The sequence below is a fragment of the Lampris incognitus genome, chromosome 4 (genome assembly GCF_029633865.1).
Source record: "Lampris incognitus isolate fLamInc1 chromosome 4, fLamInc1.hap2, whole genome shotgun sequence".
NCBI lineage: Eukaryota > Metazoa > Chordata > Actinopteri > Lampriformes > Lampridae > Lampris > Lampris incognitus.
Genome location: NC_079214.1, coordinates 48,274,765 through 48,300,958, shown reverse-complemented (window position 1 = coordinate 48,300,958; position 26,194 = coordinate 48,274,765). Strand labels below are relative to the sequence as shown.

The window sequence follows — 26,194 nt, the reverse complement described above, 5'->3', positions numbered from 1 at the left end:
TGTAATTGTTTCTCCAATAATGACTTACACCATGGTCCAGCTTACTAACTTGAAGACTTACTTTGCTTTTCTATGTTCACTTGGCAGAAAAATCTTTCAGATTTTTTCCGTTAACATATATAGATGGACGCTCTTGCAGTTCACATCATGAAGTGTTTTGTATTGGGAAGTTGGTTTGTGCTCTAGTGTCTGCAACACTCACAAAGAAAGCTTTGCTATTTCATAATTTTGTGTGTATGTTTGTATATCTGTTACCTGGTGTGTGTGTGGCAACATGCATGCAGGTGTGCGTATGCTCGATGGGGAGGTGACGGATGCTGTGGAGGCCCAGTCTCTTAGTCTCAATCCCCAACACATCCACATCTACAGTGCCAGCTGGGGCCCAGAGGATGATGGTAAAACTGTTGATGGACCTGCCAAGCTTGCCAAGGAAGCCTTTCTGCGTGGAGTTACAGAGGTGAGCAGGGATTGGGTTATGTCCATAGTTAAGTGTGTCCAGTCTTGCATTACTATCCTAAAACAGGTTATTTACTGCCTGTGTGCGCCCTAGCTTTTTATAGTCAGTAATTGCATATTAAAGTTATGCAGGCGTCAGAGAACTTTTGCGGTTTAAACAAAGTGGCGCAATTTTTGACCCTAAGAGTTATGAACAGAGGGGAATTTGGAACTGACAATCTTTAAAAACCACCAGGGCGTCAAATGTTAAAAGGCATAGAAGTGGCAGAGGGAAATAAGTATGGAAAGATCTCCTTTAATGTTCATTTCTTTGAAGGACTTTTTTGGAATATACAAACCCATCTTTCATCCCTAAGCCTTTTTATTTCCGCAGCTTGTGTTATTCAGAAATCTCAAAGACTGAGAATTGAGAGTTTTGTCAGAATGATATTTAAGGTTGTTGGTAAAAACTTCACATGCTACAGTTGATATTGCTCGGAGGTCCTTTGCAGGTGTTCTTCCTGATCTTGGATCGGGATGTGCAAATTTAACAGAGTTTGAGCAAAAACACAAGGCTGTTCCGCCCCATGTTTAAGGTATGAGTACAAAGGGGCGCACCGAAGCACTGAAGTTCTTCACACAAAGTTTAGACAGATTTATGGAGATTTATAGGCTTGTATTTAAAAAAAAAAACACTTAGACATACAGCAGACTAACAAGGAATCACACTGGCTAGTGAGTGCAAACCTAAGAGAGAGCCTGTCTAGTAATCATAAATGTCATGTAATCAGTCCTTTGCCTGACAGCAGCACTTGTTTAAAATACATGCTGTACAGTATCCCAGGGAGTGTGGCAGGTATGTAGATGAATGAGTCAGTTGATTGCGAACATAAAATTTGCACATCAGGCTCTCTACTATACCCCATAAACGAAAACATTCATCTAAGTGATACTGTGCCCTCTGATAAAGTAATAGGATTCCAAGCCAGTGCCACAAAAGACACTGAAACCGCTGACGCTGGGAACAACGACCACTAAGATAATGGTATTAGCGACAACACTTGTAAGATGAAAACTCTTTATATTGGAAGTGGAGAACATGGTGGTATGCGAAGTATTGGACATGGCAAGCCTCTGTTGTTTACACGGCCAATGCATAATTGGTTTGCAATCAATACAGAGACTGTGCCACTCTAAAGTACAGCATTTCTTAGATGATAGTACACTTAGTGCTAAGAGGGTGGATGATTTATTACTCTTAGCTGTTGACATGCAGTCCCTGTTTTCCCAATATTGCTGTCATTTGATATTTCGCTCCTTTTAACTCGGCGTGGCATCACAAGCCTCTGTGATGTCTGTACATCTTTTTAAAAGCCTCTTCAGAAATTAGCCCTCTAATGAATTTGCTCCATTTGTAGGATTCCTATTAAGATTAAAAGAGATTACATGCTTCTCTTTGAAATATTATCATCAATAGTGGTGGTTGAAATAAAAAAGAGCTTCTGGTAAGGTCTCTGGATCTGTAGTTGGTTTCTATTATATTTCCTTACTCTTATCACACTGCGTGTGCTGCAGGGCCGTGGTGGTCTGGGCTCCATCTTTGTTTGGGCTTCTGGAAATGGAGGAAGGGAAAAAGACAGCTGTAACTGTGATGGCTACACAAACAGCATCTACACGCTATCCATCAGCAGCTCTACTCAGAATGGCAATGTGCCCTGGTACAGTGAAGCCTGCTCTTCCACCCTCGCTACCACCTACAGTTCTGGGAACCTCAACGAGAAACAGATTGTGAGTCCTTGTTAAGCGTAGATACATACACACACTTGTAGTGAGTGCCATTAGATAGAAGAAACTGGTGACTCTCACCCACTTCTTTGTTCCTCTCTCTGTCTCTCTCTTTCTCTCTGTCTCTCTCTTTCTCTCTCTCAGAAAATATGAAAGTAGATAGTGATAATAGGCATGTGCTTGCAAGTCTATACTGAAATTGTAGTTAGAGGGGGATTGTTCACATAGTTCACCCCCAAAATGAAAATTCTGTCATCTACTCACCCTCATGGCAGTAGAAACTCGGATTAGTATTCTGTTCCCATACAATACTGAAGGAGTTGGCCAACTAAATGTCAGAGCAGCTGTCTCCCAAACAATTGCAGTGGACAGTAGCCAGTTCGTTAGAGTTCCAAAAATGATAGAAAATGGCCATAAAAGTACTTCAAACGGCTCATGCAGATTAATCCAAGTCTTCTGAAGCCATAAGATATCTCTATGAGTGGAAAATACTGAAATTTAAACCATTATTTACTGCAAATCTTCCCTTCCTTCTTTACTTCAACCATTCGTGCTTCCATGCAACTAAACCTCACACAGACAGGTTCTAGATCCACGCGTGAAACCTAAATGTGCCCGCATAAGGGTCAATTGTGTGGAAGATTTGCAGTAAATCATTTAAATTTAAATTTCTGTCTCTTCCGCTCAAAGAGCTATATGGTATAACTTGGATTGATCTGCATAAGCCGTTTGGAATACTTGTATGATTTATTTTTTGTAACAACGAATTGGCCACTGTTCCCTGCAATTCTTTGGTAGAAAGCTGCTCAGACATTTTGTTGGCTAACTCCTTAACTGTTGTAAGAAAACAGAACACTAATCCATGTTTCTACTGGTATGAGGGTGAGCAGATAAGACAGAATTTTTCATTTTGGGAGTGAACAATCCCTTTAACATTTGAATTGAACAAGAGGAAAAGGCATTAAATTCTCAGACGACGATGGAATTTAACTCTACTTGTTGGGTTTGAGTAGCCCCTCACATGGTGGAGTGAAAGCCAAAATATTGATAATACTAATCCAGACTGTTTTTTACAAGAACATATCATCTTTAGATTTGAAGCAAAATTAGGTAGCACTGAGTATTTTATTACATCATAACAGCTGTCTATTAAAACAAGCATATGATGGTACTTATATCAATCACAGTAAACTGTTATGACTGTTTAGCTACATTTATAATTATGTACCACATTGATATGAGTGGAAAAATTACAATAATACCATGAATTCTTCAGCTATACTTAACATATTCCTCCCAATATATCTTACATGGTCATAGAGCATCCCTAGTGCGTATGATAGCTACTGCTGCTCTGTCATTCACTAGTTATCCTGCTGTCTGAACAATAACATTCCACTCTTTCTTTTTGTCAGCCTGCTTTCATCTAGTCTTGGAGAATTTAAACAGATAATTTTGAACTGCTTAAATCTGTGGCTGATTCACAATCCAGTCACAGAAGCCCTGTGCATGCGTGCGCGTACACACACACATACACACGCCCCTTTAATCTCTCTGACATGCCACCGGCCCATTAGCACCCTAGTCCTATAATTATTTAATCATTCTTCCTCTTACAAAGAAGGGAATGAGAAGACGAAATAGATGAAAATGTGTTGAGCCACCTGGATTTTGAAGGCAAGAATATTCTCCTGCATGCCAAGTCTTTTCCATGCTATATCTTATTCATCTGTTTCAATTTAAAGTAAGTGGATAAGGGGAGGTCCAGAATGCATAATGGGACAAGGCAGGGGGAAAGGAGTAAGTCATTCAGCCCAGTCATTTAGCTGTGTTGTCCCCTTAATTGAAAAAGAAACCCAAAAGTTAATGACTTTTAGATGTTTCAGAACTTCACTGAAGTTCTGGCAAAAGTAAATAAATTGACCACATTTGTGATCAACTTTGACTTTGTTTGTATCAATGAGGCTCATTCAAAAACTTCACATTCTGAAATTCACCTCAATTCCCTTTCCACCCATTTGGAAAAAGTGGGTATAGGTGGGGAGTGAGCATTTTCTATCAGCTGTATAAACTGTTTTTGTCTTTCTCCAAGCTCCCCACTGCAGACAGTTTTCCACCAGTTGGCTACACAGCAGCTTTACTAACTGGCGCAATTCTAGATGAAGGACCTTAATCAGACTTCCCAGGATTCTACGATTGCAGATTTTTTATTTATTTATTTACAGAAAATTGAACTTATTGTGGACAACTAGAGAGGTCATAGAATCATGCGGAAAAGTGAAATGTACAGTGCAGATGCGAATGCCTTAGCATTTTACCTCAACGCTTGCCATAGCACCATTGTTGCTATGTGACTGGTGATTTAAAATCCGCAGTTGAGATGTGGGAGAGATTTTTATGCCATGTCAGCTTTCAACTTGAATATTGCATGTAAAAACTTTGCAGTGAAACGTTTTTTTTCTCAGCGAAAAAAGGTTCAGTTTAATTCAGTCTGTAATCTTTCAACCTGGAGCATGCGTGCATAAAATTGAGCCTTTCTATCATACTATTCTTATTTACATTCTTGTTTTGCTTTGCTAGCTGGTGAACATACATTTTACTCAAAATTTCAAAATGTTTAGTTTTCCTAAAAATATGTGGGCTTATGTTTTTGTTTGAAAAAGACAACTTAGGTCTAGCTGAATATTTTTTTATTGCTGCACAATATTGCAGAAATTCGTAATTTACCGTCGCAAAATTTTTAAAACCAACTTCAGAATTCAGAATTTTTTTAATCTCAGTTTCCTGGTGGGGGACTGCTGTATGGAGGTTTTCGCAGATAGTTCTTGAGCAACGGTGACAATAATTTCTTGAGCCTACCCAGCTTAGTTAGAGTAGTTACAGTGGGGAAAATAATTATTTGACCCCTTGCTGATTTTGTAGGTTTGCCCACTTACAAAGAATGCAACAGTCTATAATTTTAATCATATATACATTTTAACAGTGAGAGACGAAATCCCAAAGAAAATTCCAGAAAATCACATCATATGAATTTATAAAAATTAATAACCACCTGATTTAGAAAAATAAGTATTTGATCCCCTACCAAACAGCAAGTATTCTGGCTCCCACAAACCAGTTAGTTTTTCTTTAAGATGCACCCCCAATCCCAACTAATTACCCACATAAAATCCACCTGCATCACCTCGTTACCTGTACAAAAGATACCTGTCCACACCCAATCAATCAGATTTCAACATCTCCATCATGGGCAAGACCAAAGAGCTGTCTAAGGACACCAGGGACAAGATTGTAGACCTGCACAAGGCTGGGATGGGCTACAAGAGAATTGGAAAGCATCTTTGAGAGAAAGTAACAACTGTCGGTGCAGTTATCAGGAAATGGAAGGAACACCACACCACCGCCAACCTCCCTCGGTCTGGGGCTCCACTTAAGATCTCGCCTCTTGGGGCGTCCCTGATCATGCGAACGGTGAGGAATCATCCCAGAACCACAAGGGGGGAACTGGTTAATGACCTGAAGGCATCTGGGACCACAGTTACAAAGCAAACGGTTAGTAACACACTACGCCGTCATGGATTAAAATCCTGCAGTGCACGCAAGGTCCCACTGCTCAAGAAGGCACATGTACAGGCCCATCTTAAGTTCGCCAATGAACACCTGGACGACTCAGAAGAGGCCTGGAAGAAGGTGATGTGGTCGGATGAGACCAAAATAGAACTTTTCGGGCTCAACTCAACTCGCCGTGGTTGGAGGGTGAAGAACACGGAGTACAACCCAAAGAACACCATCCCCACCGTCAAGCATGGGGGTGGCAACATCATGCTTTGGGGGTGATTTTCAGCCAAGGGGACAGGACAACTCCATCACATTGAGGGGAGGATGGACGGGGCCATGTACCGTGGAATTCTGGACCAACACCTCCTTCCCTCAGTGAGAGCGCTGAAGATGGGTCGTGGATGGGTGTTCCAATACGACAATGACCCAAAGCACACCGCCAAAGCAACCAAAGAGTGGCTGAAGAAGAAGCACATCAAGCTTCTGGAATGGCCTAGCCAGTCTCCAGACCTGAATCCAATCGAAAATCTTTGAAGGGAGCTTAAAATTCGGGTGCCATACAACAGCCTCGAAACCTGAACGATTTGGAGCTTGTCTGCAGGGAGGAGTGGGTCAACATCCCTGCCGAAATGTGCACAAACCTTGTCAGAAACTATAAAAACCGTTTGACATCTGTGCTGGCCAATAATGGCTTTCTACTAAATATTAACATAGTGTTTGTCCAGGGGTTCAAATATTTATTTTGGACCAAAAATATGCAAATAAATTCATAAAATTCATACAACGTCTTATTCCACTTTTTTTGGTCATATTCTGTCTCTCACTGTTAAAATGAACCTACGCTTAAAATTATAGACTTGCACTCTTTGTAAGTGGGCAAACTTACAAAATCAGCAAGGGGTCAAATAATTATTTTCCCCACTGTACACATGTAGAGTAGAAAAGAATGCACAAGGAGAATAGGCTTCCTTAACAATTATATACTTTTCCATCCCTTTTGTGTTTGTAATTACTTTAAAAAGCTGTTTATTTGACCAGTTAAACAATCTTAATGTTTTCACAGGATGCATTACTATCAATGCTATCCTTTTTCATCATTGCATGAACTTAATCACTGATTTTAATGGAAAAATAGAATCAGCCTGACTTTTTAAAATTGGGTTTTACTCTAATCAGAATCAGAATCAACTTTATGGCCAAGTGTGCTTATGCATACAAGGAATTTGACTCCGGTTTACAGCAGCTGCTAGTTCTAACATACTATATCACTCAAAAATGGAAGAAAAAAAAAGGGCCGCAAAAAGGAAAAACAAAAGAAATAAATAGGCGTAATAAATAGAATACTGGAGGTAAGTATGTATGCACAACAAGGTATGTCAACTATACAGTGTTTTTATGGCTGAAAAATTTATAACTTATACTATATATTATAATGATATATATATGTGCTGTTTCTAATGTAGGCTTTTTTGTAGAGCTCGACAGAAACCCACCCTGTTCCTTTTGCTAATAGGTAACTACAGACCTCAAATCAAAATGCACAGACTCTCATACCGGCACCTCTGCCTCTGCCCCACTGGCTGCTGGGATCATCGCCCTCGCCCTGGAGGCCAAGTAAGACCTTTTCATCATTGTTCCATGTCTCACCAAGCTACCCTGTTATCTTTATTTCATAAACATGATTCTAACCTTTGTGATCTGCTTATGTCTTTCTTTGTCTGGTAGTCTGTTTGCCGATCGTCATATTAAAGGATTTTGAATAGTTGCATGGTTTAGCGCTGTGAAACATCCCAAAAATTTCTTATGATGACAATACTCACTTATACTCATTAGACAGTTATGAATAGTATGTGTTATCTGAATAGGATGTATATGCAAATGAAACAAGAGGGATTTAAGTTTAATTCACCTCCCTGTGCTGTTACGATGCAAAATTTGTGGCATGTGACAATCGTTTCCATAACCATAAAACAGTCACACAGCACCAACGGGGAAATAAATATCCCATTGTTTTTGTTGCTTGTAAACTGGCTGTAATCTAATTGTAACTTGAACAGGCCTTTTAGAAACTAGTATCAACTCCCGACCCTGCCTGTCCGTGCATTTTCTCCAGTTGATTATTCCACTCCATAAATTACTTTTTAACCCCCTTGGTTCACAGTATTCCGTTCCCAATAAAGGCTTTTTGTTATGTAACCACTAATCATTTTGACACAGTCATGCAGCACTAATAGCGGGACAAACATGAACATTAGAGTTGTGAGGAAAAGGGGAAATAATTAGTCTTGCTTCAAATTAGAGTAAAGTGGGAGAGCAGATCAAAAATAAGCACAAATCCGGCAAAAAAGTGGTCGAGCCACACCAAATGTCTGCTTCAGACAAAACAGAAACACGATTTTTTTCCCGTGTTTTGGCAGGCAGTTTTTCTGTTTTCCATGTCTGACTATTAATCCCGTTTTCCTTCTATCCTGTCTTAATTGGCTTCATACCCCCCAAAATATGAACTGCTCAACTCTAAGTAACCAGCCTTTTGCAGCACAACATGATACATGAAATCTTTGTACGTCAGTAGTGCAATCACATGAAAGAAGGAATCCACTGCTTAGAGCAAAGCTACATGTGGCCAGTCATAACCCTTGTTTTGTATTTTGTCTAATTAAAACTTCCATAACTGCAATCAAGATAATCAGGTCACTCTTTACTGAACTTTTCTGAAGTTCCCCTCCGCACAATGCTGAACTTTTACTTGAGGACAGGGAAACTCATGTGACCTGTTCTCAATTCAGTGCAGAATATTATATAACTGGTATTTTACTGTGTATGTCAATTTAGCCTGGTTTAGACACCACTGAATGAAGGATTTCTTGACAGAGATATCTGTTTTCTGTTCAGGTTAAGCACGGTAACGGTCTTAGAGGGCTTTACTTTCACACAGTGAAAAACAGGTATAAACCGTAAAGAGTAAATGGGCACCTGATAGCCTTAAACCATCAAATCAGCTGAGGAAAAAAACTTCTAAGAAAAAAAAATACAGGAGAAACCTCAGGAAGAGCTTTAGAGGAGGGATAGGTTAGCAATCGCTGCTAAGTGAGCAAGGTAGAAAATGTGAAAAAAGATTTAAAAATACAAACTTAATGGCTACAAAACAACACAAATCTAGAGTTTAGTGCTAATGTAGAAGGACAAATCTAATTTTGCATTGAGACTGAGACCTTCCCAGGGAGAACTTATTAAGGTTGAGCATCAACAAAGCCGACCAACTCAGATGTAACTCCTTTGCTCTAAGGTATTTGTGTGGGATGTGTTTCTTTTGTGTGTATGTGCACATAATATGTTCCAGTAAAAATCTGACCTGGAGGGACATGCAACATCTGGTTGTGCGAACTTCACATCCTGCCCACCTCCTTACCAATGACTGGAGAACCAACGGAGTCAGCCGCAAAGGTACAACTAATCCCAAGTTCTGCAGGCCATCCTCTTCTTACTCTACCATCTGCTGTTTGTAAATGCCATTGAGTTTGATTGCTTTTGAATACACATCTCTTAAACTATAATTTCCTGCATTAAGCGATTACAGATGCAAGACCTTGGCAGTCGAGAGAGCAAGGGAGAGAGGGTTGACAAGGGCATAAAACATGGAATGCACAATAATTTAATATTGAATTTTCTCTATTGAGGGGGAACTGGATTAGTGATGATATAGTCTTGAGCGGGTCAATATTAATGTGTCTGCCTCACTTTTTTTTTGTCTCCCTCTGCTCTATTGTCTGTGTTTTTGTAGTGAGCCATTCATATGGATACGGCCTGCTTGATGCCAGTGCAATTGTGACATTGGCCAAGAAATGGACCAATGTGGGGCCCCAGCGGAAGTGTGTGCTCTCCATGGTCTCCGAACCTAGGTAGGTGCATACGCGCGCGCGTATGCACACACACACACACACACACACACACACACACACACACACACACACACACACACACACACACACACACACACACACACACACACACACACATGCACGTTGCTCACTGGCTTGGTTTCAAGCCCCCTGCCACCATTCCGTACATTGTTTAAGGTTTGACATTGATAAGACCATCCTGTGTTCAGAGTGTGATAAATTGCTATGATCTGAAGACCTGAACGTCTTGCCTGTTAGAGCAGAGGAGGTGAGGGGAAGCAAAGGATGAACTGGTTCGTGATAATGATATTTGGTTTCAAGATGTGGCCATGTGTGACTGAGCTGACATGCTTTGCTGCAATGACGTGTCATGTCTCCGTTTTAGGCCAGGCTCAGGGCGCCTGTTGAAACGCTCCCTTGGGGATGATGTATGTATTTGGGCGCCCGCATGTTTGCATAGAAGGGGGAGATGATCTAAGCAAGAGAACATTTCTATGAGGAATAATCATTTATAGATAAGATCCGTTTCATCCTCCCTTAGCTATTCCAATATTTTTATTTCCATTATATTTACACACACACACACACACACACACACACACACACACACACACACACACACACACACACACACACACACACACACACACACATATATATATATTAATAACAACACCATTGACGGTTTCCAGAAAAAAAGAAAACTGTAATTTGATTTATTTTATATATATATATCTTTTTTTTTTGTCAACTTTTTTCCCTTCTTTTCTTTAAACACTTTTTAAGGTGAAATCTGATCCAAGGTCTCTTGTTTCCACTATTGAACCCGTATGTGATTTTATCTCCTCTTTCTTTCCTATTCATCTCACTCTCTGGCAGACACTACACATTAAGTTCCCCCCTCACACATTGTGGAGATTCGGGACTCAGGCCAGTCTCAGGTCATCTCCCCAAATAGCAGCCAAGTTATGTTAGCGTAAATTATGCTGAACGTATAGTAGATGATATGCCTTTAGCTAATTGTTTTATCCAGCACAGTTTACAATTGGAATTCAGTGCCTTGCTCAAGGACCCAATGTTAGGTTACACTCAGCAGTAGGGATAGAACAGTATAAAAATTTCATATGGTTATGGTTTAACAAAATTATCACATTTAACGTTGTTATCGCAGTATGGTTTACATATGCTGAAAATGTTTAAAAAGTACTACTAATATACTTCACTACACTTTTCACCACACTTTATATTGAAACTGACACTTTTCACATGCAAAATTTATATAAATATAGATAGATGAGTCATGAGAAAACAGTGATACCAATAGTGTCTCTCCAGTTGGAACACTTTTTAGCATTTTTAGACTGTAGACACTTGGGAAAGAAATGCATACAGCAGGACAACAACACTCATGTAGTTTGTGTGTTTACTAGAGCACATAACTGAAAGCGTCACTTTACATATTGACAAGCTACTACCAAGTTAAACCAACAAACCACAACATGTTTCCCTATCACGAAGTTCAAATGTATTGAAGTAACAAAAATTAATTTATCATGCATTTCCTATAAATTAGTGGATGGTGATCACACAGATGGCTCGGTGAGGTTGACGTGTTTCCCCTGTTGCATCAAAATCTGCAACCCCCCAAATTATGTGACTTTACCTTTTGTTTACCACTATTTTGGCTGCCTCCCAGGTACTAATTCTTATCTTAACCACACCAAACTCGCATCTAAACCATTTCCAACCTAATGCCTAAATTTCACCATTTCTGATTTTATGCCTAAATTTAACAGTGTCTAACTGCTATATCCTCACCAAAATAGTGTGTTTTAAGAGTAGGGTCATATAATCTGACAGGTTGCAGATTTTGGTACAACACCCACACTTCACTGCAGCTTTCTTTCTGCATAAAATGAGTTTGTTTCCTTTTAATTTCCCTTCACCAAAATACAACCATACTTGCGGTTTTGTCTTCCTAGAAGTGTGAAATAGCTATAGACAGCAGTCACTGCAGTCATACTACATCTGCATGGTTGCGCACTTTGTAGGGAGATTTGTGGCCATGTGGCTGACTACTGTTGATGTTTGGCAGTGGGCAATTTTCTCTTCACCGCAAAAAAAACACGACTCTTTAAAAAAAGGTAAATAAACACGATTGTTGTGATAATTAAAATTTGAAAAGTTTTACTTAACCATTGCACATCTTTACCATAGTATGTAGGAAAACCGGTACCTGTCCCATCCCTGCTTGGCAGTTTAACTACTTCACTAACTTCCATTTAAACAACAGTTAAATGCAACCAAACTTATCATTGCAGTGCAAAACAGTGGTTTCATCTCCACAGAGACATGGAGGTTGAGTACAGAACACCCTTTGGGAATGTAGGGAAGTTTCAGTGCAGCATACTTTTATTTTTGAATGCATAAATAAGGTTAGACATGTTTTGAATCTCGATAGCGACAGGCATGGGTGCAAGTCCATGAATACTGGGATGGCATCCAGCGCTTTACCTGTGCCCCCGTCCATAGGTTTAGTGGTTGTGTCAGGAAGGACATCCAACGTAAAATTTTGCCAAATCATTATACGGATTGACAAGACCATACTTCATCGGTCGAGGGTCCATACGGGATTGGTCAAGGCCTGGGTTAACAGTGGCCGCCATTGGTGCTGTGCCCTCACAGGGTACTGATGGAAACTGTAAACTGTTGTGGTGACCCCTGAGAAACGGAACAAGCCGAAAGAGAAGATGTTTTGAATCTCGATTTAGAAATTAAGGTTGTAGTCAGCTCAACACACCTAGGCAAGTCAATCAAAGCTGTGTGTGATACTTGTGGGGGGAAACAACCCAATATTAATGTATTTTGGCTCTTGTAAAACTGTTTTTGTACGTACATTTTGGCTTTGTGTCCGTTGATTTTGTGAGCCAACTGACTACACAACTGGGACTCCCACCTCTCTCTCCGTTAGATCTCATGATCTTTTCTGCTCAATGACTTTGCCGCTTTAAGGGAAGTGCAATACTTTTGTTTATGTTGTGTGTGTGGGTGTGCAATGATTATGTTTAGCTTTTGGAAGGTTGGCCATTCCCTTCTGAGACTGCCAGAAAGGTCAGGAAAAAAATGATTTGGTAGTTATTCACATGTTTTAGCATTAATAAAATTTAGCTTTGGAGGCTATGTGTTTTCACACATAGTTTACTATCACACCACATTTTGTCTATCACTTGTGCACTTCAGTGTCACTTAAGCCTTATGCCTTCCCCTAGGCTCCTGCTCAGAATTGTTGTGGATGCGTGTAATCTCCTAAGCGGATTTGGGGGGAGTAGAAGAGAGCTGGATATTTTACTCCTGTGGAGGACATTGGTGCCACAGGACGTGAGCTGCTAATCCTGTTCAAGGCCACAAACTCTCTGCCCTTAGTAATTTTGCATGCCGGCCAGGAGCAAAACCTAAGATGCCTGCAGCGTTGACTACCTTGACTTGGGGCATTCCAGATCTTGAGCGTATATTTAAATGTGTGTATTGCTCTTATTCCATTTGTGTGTGTCAGGAATATTGGCAGCCATTTGGTGATAAATAAGAGTGTGGATGCCTGCTTACGGACAGACAACCATATCAACTCATTAGAGCACGTTCAGGCCCAGCTCACCCTGTCCTACAACCGCAGAGGAAATCTGGCCATCCATCTCATCAGTCCCATGGGCACACGTTCGACACTTCTTGCACCCAGGTACCACACATGCAAGCACAATAAACTGAACAAAATAGGTACATATCTGGCCTATGAAATACAGATCAGTCCCACTGTTTTCTCCACAGGCCACATGATTACTCCTCAGAAGGTTTTAATGACTGGGCCTTCATGACCACCCACTCCTGGGATGAGAAACCTAGTGGGGAGTGGACTCTGGAGATAGAGAATGTCGCCGGGGCCAGTGACTATGGTAAATTAACCTCTGCTTGCTAGTACTGACAAGGATCCCTCACATGACTTTTTCTTTCTTTCTTTTAAAACTGGTCTTAGTTGTGTTCAGAGGACTATATTTCTGTTAAAAATAGAGTGTGCGTTTGTAATGTATGAATATTACCGTCCCTCTGTAAGTTGACAGGTTTCTATGTCCATCTTTCCATTTGTAGGTTGTTTTTGGCATAAATCCTATTGTATTTGTTTATGCATGGGGTGTATAGCATAGTCATCTAAACATGCAATGTTTTATGTGGTGGGACTGGAGGTGAAATGGCTGCGGTGTCTGTGCCAAGACTGTCTCTGCCTTTGTTCCCTATATATAAGCTGTGAATCTGACTCTATAGCTTCAAAACCAGCCTTAAATCAGCTTTGTTAAAGCAATGAGACTGGTCAGACAATAAAGGAGTCCTTGGCTGGTCCTTTCTGGCCAGGGAAACTCCAGCAATATCACCGGCTATGTGCGCACACCAGGTCTACCTGAGACACTTTCCCTCCGCACCAAACAATATCCCCACAAACTGATAACTGCACGTATGTCTCCTGACGTCTCCCACAGCAAGGAGTCGTTTAGAAAAATGTCACCTCTCTCGCAAAGCCCCCCTCACTTAATTTCTCTTGATGTGCCCTTCTTAAACCTCGTAACGGATACCTAGCACAGTCACGTGCCATCTCCACACTGTTGCTGATTTCAAAGAATCCCTTTCTGTCAGCTGGTTAGGAAAAATCAAGAACATAAAACAGGAATAATTGAAACTACAATTACCGAACCCACCTGTCTTCCAGACCTCCCTACTGGAGACCAACCCACCTTTCTCTAATTGTATTTAACCCTTATCCTTTCTCCCTCGTTCCCAGGCACTTTGACCCAGTTCACGTTGGTCCTGTATGGCACAGGCACTACATCTTCCAGCCCCTCTGACAAAGAGCTGCCTCAGACTGGAAACGGCAGCTGTAAGACTGTTGATTTGCAGCAGATGTGCATTGGTAAGACAAGCATCACTTCTCTCCACTGCTCGACTGGTAGTTGTCACTTTAGTCTCACGTGGTAGCCACTGATCAAGGCCAGTGCAACTGTCATTTTAAGTTGTGCTGGATCCAGATTGTTGAGTCAGTTGAACAAAATAGAATTGTCTTCTAACTACACTGTTTTGGCTAGTTTGCATGGCCTTTTTTAAATTCACTTGTAAGGCATTCACAATTCTCAGACTAATTTGGCCACCACAGGATGATCTTACTAAGACTGCTCCATAAAACTGTATTTCAAGAGTGGTTTTTGCTTTCTTTCCAAAGGAAAGGAAGAGATTCATTTCAGAATGCTATACTTTTACTACAGATCCCTTTTTTCAGTTCGCCTAAAATTAATGATATCCAGATTGCTTTTTTCAGCCTAATCCAAATACAGCTGAAGGCTAGGCCTGAGATAGCATGAGATCTTGAGCACTTGCTCTATGCTGTTTATCATCTTGCTGTTTACTATGTTCAAGTCAGGGCTTATTATTAAAAAAAAAAAAAAAACTCGACTGAAACGGTAACAATCTGGCCCCTACTGGATCTCAGGGGTACTTATTTGGTTACAAGGAGCAGAATCAAAACTAGAGTTTGAATTGGTTTTGATCGTCAACCACAAATGTAAAATAAAATTATTTGCTAGATGTAGAATTACAATTTTAGTCTATGAAACGTCAATACTGAATGTATCCAATGTGTATATTCAGCTGGGGCTCTAAGTGATTTGAACAATGGCTTTTATGTCTGAAATGGATGCAAGAATCTACGAGAACCATGCAGTAAAAAAAAAAAAACACACACACACACACACACACCTTTTTGATTTGTTCCTTACCCCTTGGCACCCAAATTCTTTTAATTTCCATTGTAGGCAACGATCCACATCTGGACCTGCTGGATATGGAAATAGGCCTGCTGACTTAAACCTGCTGCCTTCAGCAGATAATATGCAAACCTTTTTGTCATCACATTTCGAGTATGCAAAAGCAATTCTGACAAAAGTTGAATGAAAGCATGGATTATCTTCTAGTATTCCACATGTTCTAAGGCAATGCAGAATGAATGCAGAACTGCCCAAATCCTTTCTGTATCTGATATGGATGAACAAGGTACAAAAACTGTCGACTACATGTGGATTAAAAGATGTGCATATGCCTGATATAATGTGCAAGTTATTCTTTGAGCCACAATCTTTTTGCAGGGCAGTAGTACATACCCTGTCTCCATAGTGTGAGGGTTTTGATCAAATAACAATTCTAGAACAAAATGCTCTGCTATTGTTCTACTACAAAAAAACACACACACAAAACCTTCAACCTCCATGCTTTTCTTTCCTTGCAGAGTGCAATGCTGGCTACTACCTCTTTCAGCAGGGCTGTGTGAAGGAATGTCCAGCTGGCTACACCGTCGGCTCCCAACCCCTCAACTACACACTGGGCAACTTTGTACAACCAGCCTCCGTCCTGACCTGCCTGCCCTGCCGGCCGCCCTGCCTGACCTGCAGCAGCCTCAGCCCCCTTGCCTGCTTGTCCTGTCCCCCTCACAGCTACCTGGACTCAACGTCTGGCACCTGCCTGCACCTCAACCAGATCGAGCGTGAGTCCCCTGGCAGCTTCATGGTGGGTCAGGGGCACAGTCAGCTGCAACTCGAGCTCACCTCCCAGCTGCCTATCACCATAGCCATTCTCAGCTGCATGGCCATTGTGGCCACCTTCGCTGGAGTCTTCGTGCTGCTGCAGCTGCGTTCAGGCGCACTCATCAAGCTGCCTTCCCTGGAGGCTGGCGGAGGCCTGAGAGGGGGCTTCAGCTTGGCTGGCAGCAGGCTGATTTCTTACCGCGGTATCCCCACAGTGTGGGGGGAAGAGGGGTTCAACACAGACTCCGAAAATGAAGAGTTTGACGTCCACAACGAGAAAACTGCCTTTATCAAAACACAAAGTGCTCTTTAACACAACCCGTCTCTGTCCCCCCCCCCCCACACACACACACACTTCTCCTTGCTCTCCACAACTCTTTGCCCTCTTTTCCCTGGTAATTCAGAACTGTGGTACTGTCCTTTCATAGTCTGTTCTGCTTTTATCTCATCCCCCCACCCCCTCTCTCTTTCTGTCACTGGGTTCTCATCTGAGCGCTGGTGGTGGAACTTGTCTTCCACTCTGCTGTTGGTGACCAAATGAGAGGTTGCTGTCTCCGAGAGCCTTAGGATGGCCTGAGCTTGCTCTGTTCACACTTGGGCGCATTTCTATTAAACCGGCTCCCCACCCCCTCTCACCCTCAGTCACTAATGGATAGAGTGTGTCTGCAGAGCCCATTTCCCCTACAGCTCCAGGGTTTCTTTGCATCACAATAAACAAACAATTATTGTTTGCTTTCCCCCACTTTTTTTTCCACCAGTCTCAATGCAGTAGCCGAATGAGATTGTTGAATGTGGGGAACACAGCTTTGTGTGTGTGTGTGTGTGTGTGTGTGTGTGCGTGTGTGCGTGTGTGCGCGTGTGCGCGTGCGTGCGTGCGTGCGTGCGTGCGTGCGTGCGTGCATGTAAATTGGGTGAACAGTGTCATAAGACTGGATCTTGAGAAGCTACAGCCAGACCCTTCCCATCCTGATCCATAACTGGACTAAATTAAGATGTAACAAAAGAAAAATTAATAATTAGACATGTATTTCCATTTGTAAACACTGATTGGCTGATGTCAGCATCCAAAACTTCCGTAGAATATTACTTATTTCCCCTCCCTGTTCATTTTTTTTATAAGCCAGACTTGATAAAAGAAAAGGAAATAGCTCAACAACCCTATCACATCAAAGTAAATCTTATAAAGAAATCATAATGACTCTTTCCTTGTAATGAATGTCTCCTCTTGATGGGCGTTCTTTGGCATGTTGTTAATTGGCTGTAATCCTCTGTTATAGTGGGGAAAAACAAACAAAATTACCCATCCATAAGTTTTCTGAAAATTGCTTCTGACATTTTGTAGAAATTGTAGTCAGACAGTAATTCATATTTTACTTGAATTTAATCTTTTCAAATTGTTCTGAGTGGAAGGAAATTGGCCCACCCACTCAGATGCTGGCCGAGTGTAGCTTCAGTTTGTGGGTAAGATCTGATACAAAGGATGACAATTCAGCAAAAGGGCTTCAAGTAGCTGTTGAGTAACAAGTCCGTTGTGATTGATTTTCATGCCAGAATATCAGCCCAAAAAATACACCCAGAAGTGTTCAGGGAGCAAAATCTTCATTGTCCAGTATAATTGCAGAATATAGCACATCCTTCTGTTCATCAGAGAAAATTGGCATTGTAAATGTCTTATACCTAACTAACATAATGTGTGTGTGTGTGAGTGAGTGATTAAAAGGATGGCTTGGCATCAGTTTAGATTATATGGTGTTGAAATCATGAGAAATCGTCCTAATGCACAGAAGTGGGGAAAACGCTGCCCTTTTACCCACTCTGCAAACACTGTCTTGCAGGTGAAATGGTAGTTTCCTGTTCAGTTTAAGCTGAGTCAAGCTGTCTTCTGTAAGTCTCAGCTTGTGTTAATGAATCCTGCATTGAGATCGGACATTTTATCACAGCTTATCTTCACTCGCTCTTCAATCATCACCCGATCTGAGCTCGAGATTATCTCTTCAGTATACTTGCCAGTTAATTATATCCTGAATGACGTTACGGAAACAATGTATCCTGAGGGAGTTTATTTTTTCATATCGTTAGGAATTTGTTTTCTTAAGTGATTTTTTTTCTTTCTTTCTTTCTTTCTTTTGGGCTGCATTACGTAAATGAATCCAGTATACATATTTTGGATGATCCATTAATCTTATATTTCTGTTGAAGTTATTTTCTGTTTTCAGCACACAGCGGTGGGGCTTGCTGAGAGAGGTTGTCATGGTGATGACATGCATACAAAATTGCAGCTGCTCATCCTTTCATCTACCTCTCATATTGTTCAGCAATGTTTCATACTTCTCTCAGTCGCTCATGACAAATGAATATTTTGGTCAAATTGAAACTTATCTTGGGAAATAGTTTTTAAGGCGTGAAGGGGTTTTCAGGTTTAATTTATGTTTTGTAGGAAATAAGAGCAACTGCAGTGCGGAGACTATAAATCTGCAGTGTATGGTATGCCCCCCCCCCCCCCACACACACACACACACACTGGACTTGGATCTTAAATATATCGCCTTTATGATTGGTATTCATGGGAATTAACCCCTGTTATTTAAAATGGGGTTGGTAGAAGGAACGTCCATAGATGTAATTGACCAACACCTGAGTAGCAATCCTAGTTTTCCAACTTGATGGTGTACTTCACCTCTCCTCTTCTACTTTACAGGGACCACTCCATATAGTATTGAGGCATTTCTTTGCTCCTGGCTTTTTACTGACAATCACTATTGTTTTGGTTTGTTGGGGTTTTTTTTGTTTTTTGTTGGCCAAGCATATAAAATGAGTCAAGATTAAATATTTTTGGAGGCTCCATAAATATGCAGAGGCGAATCGGATTAAAATTGCAAAGGAGTATTCAGAGCTCATTGGCCACACTAAAAATTAAGCTAAAAGGGACAAACGCAGAGAATTGAGTTTCAAACAAAATACTTGCCAAAAGGGTCTGCTCCATATTAATTCTGAAATGCAGTAATCAGCTAGAAGGCCCAGATCACCACAGTTGGTTAGCACAGCTGCTTTAACACGTCCATACATATGTTGTACACTGCAGTACATAAGATTTTAACACTGCTCGAGCCAGGTAGCACCAAACTGAATTGGAAATCACTCTCAAAATCTAGATTCAGAGTAACTGACTAACGGCCACAACAGGAAAAAAGCTAAGAGAAGAAGGGGTGTGTACCATGGGGCACCATATAACATACATTATTTGTTACTGTGCCAGTTAACAGAACACATGAATTCTAAAAAACAAAAACATAGTGATCCCTGCTAAAATAACAGCATGCTCAGGCTTAACTTATTAAATCAATTGAGTGATGTGGCAGCAAATTTCTATTTCCTACAGTTTAACATTTTCTGGAGATCAGGGTGCTAAAAGTGTGAACACAAGTGATGTTTGACTTTGAGCCATTTCAGTTAAAGTCTGTTTGGTTATGTCTAATTGTCACCTGATCCAGTCAAAAATACTACAACATATTTCAATGTACAGTCTCTCAGTCTCTTACTAAACAATTGCAGTTACTTTGTCTCCTAAAAGTGGAACGAGTCACTCCTGAGCTGTGACGTCTTTGCGTGCATGCACACAATGTTGTGTGTGTGTGTGTGTGTGTGTGTGTGTGTGTGTTTTCCCTTCTTGGTTTGATGCTCTACTCACTACATCATGGAAACAACATTAAGCCTAATGAAATCCAAACGTGCCAAGTATTTGGCACGTTTGCTTGGACAGCGCTGATGCAGATAGCAGTGAGAAGCGAGTGCTGTTGCAAATGAGTTTCCCTCAAAAATATAGAGAAAGCTATACACTTAAAATGAAATGTTCTTTTAAAATACCAATAAAGCCATGAAGCATTTCACTAGGTAGCCACTTATTGACACTAATTTATTAGACATTTTAATACTTTCAGAAATTATTGAAAATAGATTGCATCACACAGTGGATCCTATGATAATGACAAAACAATTGGTTAACGCGACCAGAAAACTTTTATGTAGTAAACTCCATACCTACGACATGCAGTTAAACATTTCAATCCTGCCTTAGGATAGTTTTATGTGGTTAGTGTGTGAAGTTGAGGTTAACTGCAGCAATATCTTTGGCACAACCAAAGACAATCATTTTAATATTGTCCAATTTTGAGAATGTTACTTTCAGGTTATCGGCATCCATTTATTCTTACATCTGTACTGTTTTTTTTTGTTGTTTGTTTTGGAAATCTTCCTGTAACTTCTGCCTTCAAAAGATGTGAGATTTGCCGTGACGTTTGGTACGCTCAGCGGCTGTAGAGGGAGGAGGTAGAATGTAATCCCATCGCCATCAACTCAAGGGCTGAATCAAATTTGTGTCTGCATACATGCACATGTGCCTCCGTGTGTGCACATGCTGGTTAAAGTGGAAATAAAACATTGTGTGTGTGCGTGCATGTGTGCACACGTGCATGTGTGCGTGCGTGTGTGTGTGTGTGTGTATGCGTGTGGTGGGGGGCTGCTAGCAGAGCAGCTTCAGGCAACTCTGTTGACTTCCTCCTGCCTCTTTTGGGGTCACCGGCTTTTGGCTGCAAACAGTACCTTACAGACACAGTGACCTATGAATAATGTAAAAGAATGACTATCTTAATGGGACGTGACTCTAAAATAAGGCCTATTTTTGTACTATATGAACAGTGCAGTGTAATTTTCTTGTAATTTAAAAAAAATGGTTTTGCTCTTATTTTCTCCTTTTATTTAATTGATGTCAATTATAGATTAGATTCTACTAAAAAATAAAGATCTATGCAAATTTGAATTGTGTTTTTATTCTTTTGAATACACAGCAACTGAATGTGAGTGGTTAGGATAAAAGATGATTCATGCACATTGCACATGAATGACCCATTCTCGATAAGGTTGCAAGTAGGGCCGGGCGATATGGCAAAAAATATGATCACGATAATTTTTTTTCCATATTGATCAATATCGATATTTATCACGATATATAATTTGATAATGCTGCCAGTTTGAAGAGTATCCTGATGACTGAAGCCTGAAGAAACCACAGGGTTCATTAGTTAAACTTTAGAATATAGTTTACTAGAAGAACCCTGCTACAATGTAGCAGTTTGGTTATCCACCCGTCTAAATCTCCATCCTCTTCATCCTGCCAGCTAACCGCCTTCCCCCTGCCCCTAAACCCCCCCCACTCCAACTCCCTTTCCCCAAATGCTCAGAATCATCTGAAATGCCGAGAAAAGTGGTTTTTAGCCATTTTTAGAAAATGCATATTTTGCACAATTATTATAATTATTTTAATTTTCTGCTATTTTTCTGGTCCTCTCTGGAACAATACCTACTACTACTACTACTACTTTCGGCTGCTCCCGTTAGGGGTCGCCACAGCGGATCATCCGTTTCCATTTCTTCCTGTCTTCTGCGTCTTCCTCTGTCACATCAGCCACCTGCATGTCTTCCCTCACCACATCCATAAACCTCCTCTTTGGCCTTCCTCTTCTCCTCTTCCCTGGCAGCTCCATATTCAGCATCCTTCTCCCAATATACTCAGCATCTCTCCTCCACACATGTCCAAGCCATCTCAATCTTGCCTCTCTTGCTTTGTCTCCAAACCGTCCAACCTGAGCGGTCCCTCTAATATAATCGTTCCTAATCCTGTCCTTCGTCACTCCCAATGAAAATCTTAGCATCTTCAGCTCCGCCTCCTGTCTTTTCGTCAGTGCCACTGTCTCCAAACCATATAACATAGCTGGTCTCACAACCATCTTGTAAACTTTCCCTTTAACTCTTGCTGATACCCTTCTGTCGCAAATCACTCCTGACACACTTCTCCACCCACTCCAACCTGCCTGCACTCTCCTTTTCACCTCTCTACTGCACTCCCCATTACTTTGGACAGTTGACCCCAAGTATTTAAACTCAAATGCCTTTGTCACCTCCACTCCTTGCATCCTGACCATTCCACTGTCCTCTCATTCACGCATAGGTATTCCGTCTTGCTCCTACTGACTTTCATTCCTCTTCTCTCCAGTGCATACCTCCACCTCTCCACGCTCTCCTCAACCTGCACCCTACTCTCGCTACAGATCACAATGTCATCCGCGAACATCATCGTCCATGGAGACTCCTGCCTGATCTTGTCCGTAAACCTGTCCATCACCATTGCAAACAAGAAAGGGCTAAGAGCCGATCCTTGATGTAATCCCACCTCCACCTTGAACCCATCTGTCATTCCAACCGCACACCTCACCATTGTCACACTTCCCTCATACGTATCCTGCACCACTCCTACATACTTCTCTGCAACTCCTGACTTCCTCATACAATACCACACCTCTCTCGGCACTCTGTCATAAGCTTTCTCTAAATCTACAAAGACACAATGCAACTCTTTCTGGCCTTCTCTATACTTCTCAATCAACATTCTCAAAGCAAACATCACATCTGTGGTGCTCTTTCGTGGCATGAAACCATACTGCTGCTCGCTGATCGTCACCTCTCCTCTTAACCTAGCTTCTATTACTCTTTCCCAAATCTCCATGCTGTGGCTGATCAACTTTATACCTCTGTAGTTGTTACAGTTCTGCACATCGCCCTTGTTCTTGAAAATCGGTACCAGTATGCTTCTTCTCCACTCCTCAGGCATCCTCTCACTTTCCAGGATTGTGTTAAACAATCTGGTTAAAAACTCCACTGCCATCTCTCCTAAACATCTCCATGCCTCCACAGGTATGTCATCAGGACCAACTGCCTTTCCATTCTTCATCCTCTTCATAGCTGCCCTCACTTCCTCCTTGCTAATCCGCTGAACTTCCTGATTCACTATCCCTACATCATCCAACCTTCTCTCTCTCTCATTTTCTTCATTCATCAGCCCCTCAAAGTATTCCTTCCACCTTCTTAGCACACTCTCCTCGCTTGTCAGCACATTTCCATCTCTATCCTTGATCGCCCTAACTTGCTGCACATCCTTTGCAGCTTGGTCCCTCTGTCTAGCCAATCGGTACAAGTCCTTTTCTCCTTCCTTAGTGTCTAATCTGTCATACAACTCACCATACGCCTTTTCCTTTGCCTTTGCCACCTCTCTCTTTGCTTTACGCTGCATCTCCTTGTACTCCTGTCTACTTTCTTCATCTCTCTTAGTATACCACTTCTTTGCCAACCTTTTCCTCTGTATAATTTGCTGTACTTCCTCATTCCACCACCAAGTCTCCTTTTCTTCCTTCCTCTGTCCTGATGACACACAAAGTACCTTCCTAGCTGTCTCTCTCACTATTTCTGCAGTGGTTGTCCAGCCATATGGCAACTCTTCACTGCCACCCAGTGCCTGTCCTAACTCCTGCCTGAACTCCACACAACAGTCTTCCTTCTTCAACTTCCACCATTTGATCTTCGGCTGTGTCTTCACTCGCTTCCTCTTCTTGGTCTCCAAAGTCATCCTACAGACCACCATCCGATGCTCCCTAGCTACGTTCTCCCCTGTCACCACCTTGCAGTCTCCAATCCCTTTTAGATGGTGCCTTCTACATAAGATATAGTCCACCTGTGTGCACTTTCCTCCACTCTTGTACGTCACCCTGTGTTCCTCCCTCTTCTTGAAATATGTATTCACCACAGCCATTTCCATCCTTTTCGCAAAATCGACCACCATCTGTCCTTCCACATTTCTCTTCTTGACTCCATCACCTCCTCATCACCTCTGTTCCCTTCACCAACATGTCCATTGAAGTCGGCTCCAATCGCCACTCTCTCCTCCTTGGGTACCCTCTCCACCATGTCGTCCAACTCACTCCAGAATTCTTCTTTTTCATCCATCTCACACCCAACTTGCGGGGCATATGCGCTGATAACATTCAGCAATAAACCTTCAATTTCCAGCTTCATACTCATCACTCTGTCTGACACTCTCTTCACCTCCAGCACGCTCTTGACATACTCTTCCTTCAGAATTACCCCTACCCCATTACTCCTCCCATTCACACCATGGTAGAAGAGTTTGAACCCACCTCCGATACTCCTGGCCTTACTCCCCTTCCACCTGGTCTCTTGCACACACAGTATGCCTACCTTTCTTCTTTCCATCATGTCAGCCAGCTCTCTCCCTTTACCAGTCATAGTGCCAACATTCAAAGTTCCAACTCTCACCTCCACATGCCTACCTACCCTTCCTCCTCTCTAGCTGTCTCTGGACATGCTTTCCCCCTCTCCTTCTCCTTCGCCCAACAGTAGCATAGTTTCCACCGACACCCTGCTGGTTAACAGTACCGGTGGCGGTCGTTGGTAACCTGGGCCTCGACCGATCCGGTATGTAAGTCTTATTTATGATCCGCATATTTGATTTGGCAGAGATTTTACGCCGGATGCCCTTCCTGACGCAACCCTCCCCATTTGTCCGGGCTTGGGACCGGCACTAAGGATGCACTGGCTTGTGCATCCTCAGTGGCTGGGTTCTCTGGAACAATGCCTACCACCTCCAAAAACAATTAGGAACATAAGTGCATTTTTGCAAAAATGCATTTATTTTGCATAATGCCAAAACATTTCTAAGTCCCAGAATTTTTTTTATATAGGTTAAAAAAATCAAAGATGTTCAGAATCATCTGAAATGCCGAGAAAAGTGGTTTTTAGCCATTTTTAGAAAAATGCATATTTTGCATAATTATGCATAATTCTAATTTTCTGGGATTTTCCCCTTACTCTCTGAGACAATAACGACCACCTCCAAAAAGAATTAGGATCATAAGTGCTTTAGTTTTCAGTCCCGCTATCTACACTAACTAACACACACACACACACATTCTGAAAATATATGAGTAGATTAACATGCAAACAGAAAAACATTACACTACAATAACAATAACAATGTAAACATTCAACTGTGCAAACATGGCTTGGTTCAGAATATATTTTTTGATAAATTATATTTATTGAATGTGTTCATTAACTTACCAATGGCTAGATGCAGCCGGTGACTGAAACACTGCAGGCGATTCCAGTCTTTAAATTAAACAGCCTTGACAATGATTACCCCATTGTCTGTTGTGATGCACACCTGTCGGTCTTCGCTAAGGCCCCAAGATGCGAGTGCATCCTCCAGCCCCTGGCAGATTATTTCAGCAGTATGGTCCTCCGGCAAATATGCCGTCTGCAAACATCTGCTTTGAAGAGCCCACTCCTCGTCGATGTAATGAATGGTGAGGCTCATATATGGCTCAGATGTACGGCTGGACCGCAGGTCGGTGGTAGTGGCAAAGTAACGCACATCCCTTAGCTGAATTTCCAGCTTTGCACGGCACTCTTCGTAAAAATTAGGCAGTACAGTTTGGGAAAAGTATTTTCTGCCTGGGAGTTCGTACCTGAAGTCCAGCACTTGAATTGATTTCCTGAACCCCTCTTTCTCCACTGTGCTCAGGGGCATCATGTCTTAGCAATAAAGTAAGACACTACACTTCTTATATCCATGCTCCTTTTTGATCGCTTTTCATACGGGGCAATGGCCGCAAAAGGTGACACTGTGGTGATACACAATGGAGGATAGACCCAAAACGATGACAACGCCGCTCCGGCTCCGAGTGATGCTAACGGTATGGCTCATGTTAGCGCTAGTGTAAACTACTACTAATAAGACCCTTTAGCCGAGCGGTTAGTGATGTCGCCTTGTGGCGCAGTACACCCCGTATCGAATCCCGCACCGGGCAAGAAAATAACCGGTTACACTAGCATCTCAGCAGCAACGGTGAAGTTGCCCGACTTGTGGCAGCACAGTCCCCGGCCATGGTTTCAGCACATTGAAGCCCAGTTCGAGCTGGGAGGAATAACGCGAGACGTTACGAGGTATTTCCATGTGGTGGCGGCGTTGGATGCCCAGACGGCGGCCCGCGCTGT

The 26,194-nt window shown here is 41.8% G+C and overlaps 1 protein-coding gene across 1 annotated transcript in view; it reads left to right on the top strand.

Moving 5' to 3' along the window:
• furina (furin (paired basic amino acid cleaving enzyme) a) overlaps positions 1-21,107 on the top strand; it is a 120,372-nt gene extending 99,265 nt beyond the window's left edge. The window contains exons 8-16 of the mRNA XM_056278306.1: positions 285-457; positions 2,011-2,223; positions 7,292-7,392; positions 9,119-9,222; positions 9,560-9,677; positions 13,231-13,410; positions 13,500-13,624; positions 14,503-14,631; positions 15,997-21,107. Of these exons, the coding sequence (XP_056134281.1) occupies positions 285-457; positions 2,011-2,223; positions 7,292-7,392; positions 9,119-9,222; positions 9,560-9,677; positions 13,231-13,410; positions 13,500-13,624; positions 14,503-14,631; positions 15,997-16,604 (1,751 nt within the window). The 3' untranslated portion in view covers positions 16,605-21,107. The remainder of the gene's footprint in view (positions 1-284; positions 458-2,010; positions 2,224-7,291; positions 7,393-9,118; positions 9,223-9,559; positions 9,678-13,230; positions 13,411-13,499; positions 13,625-14,502; positions 14,632-15,996) is intronic.
• The last annotated feature ends 5,087 nt before the right edge of the window (positions 21,108-26,194 follow it).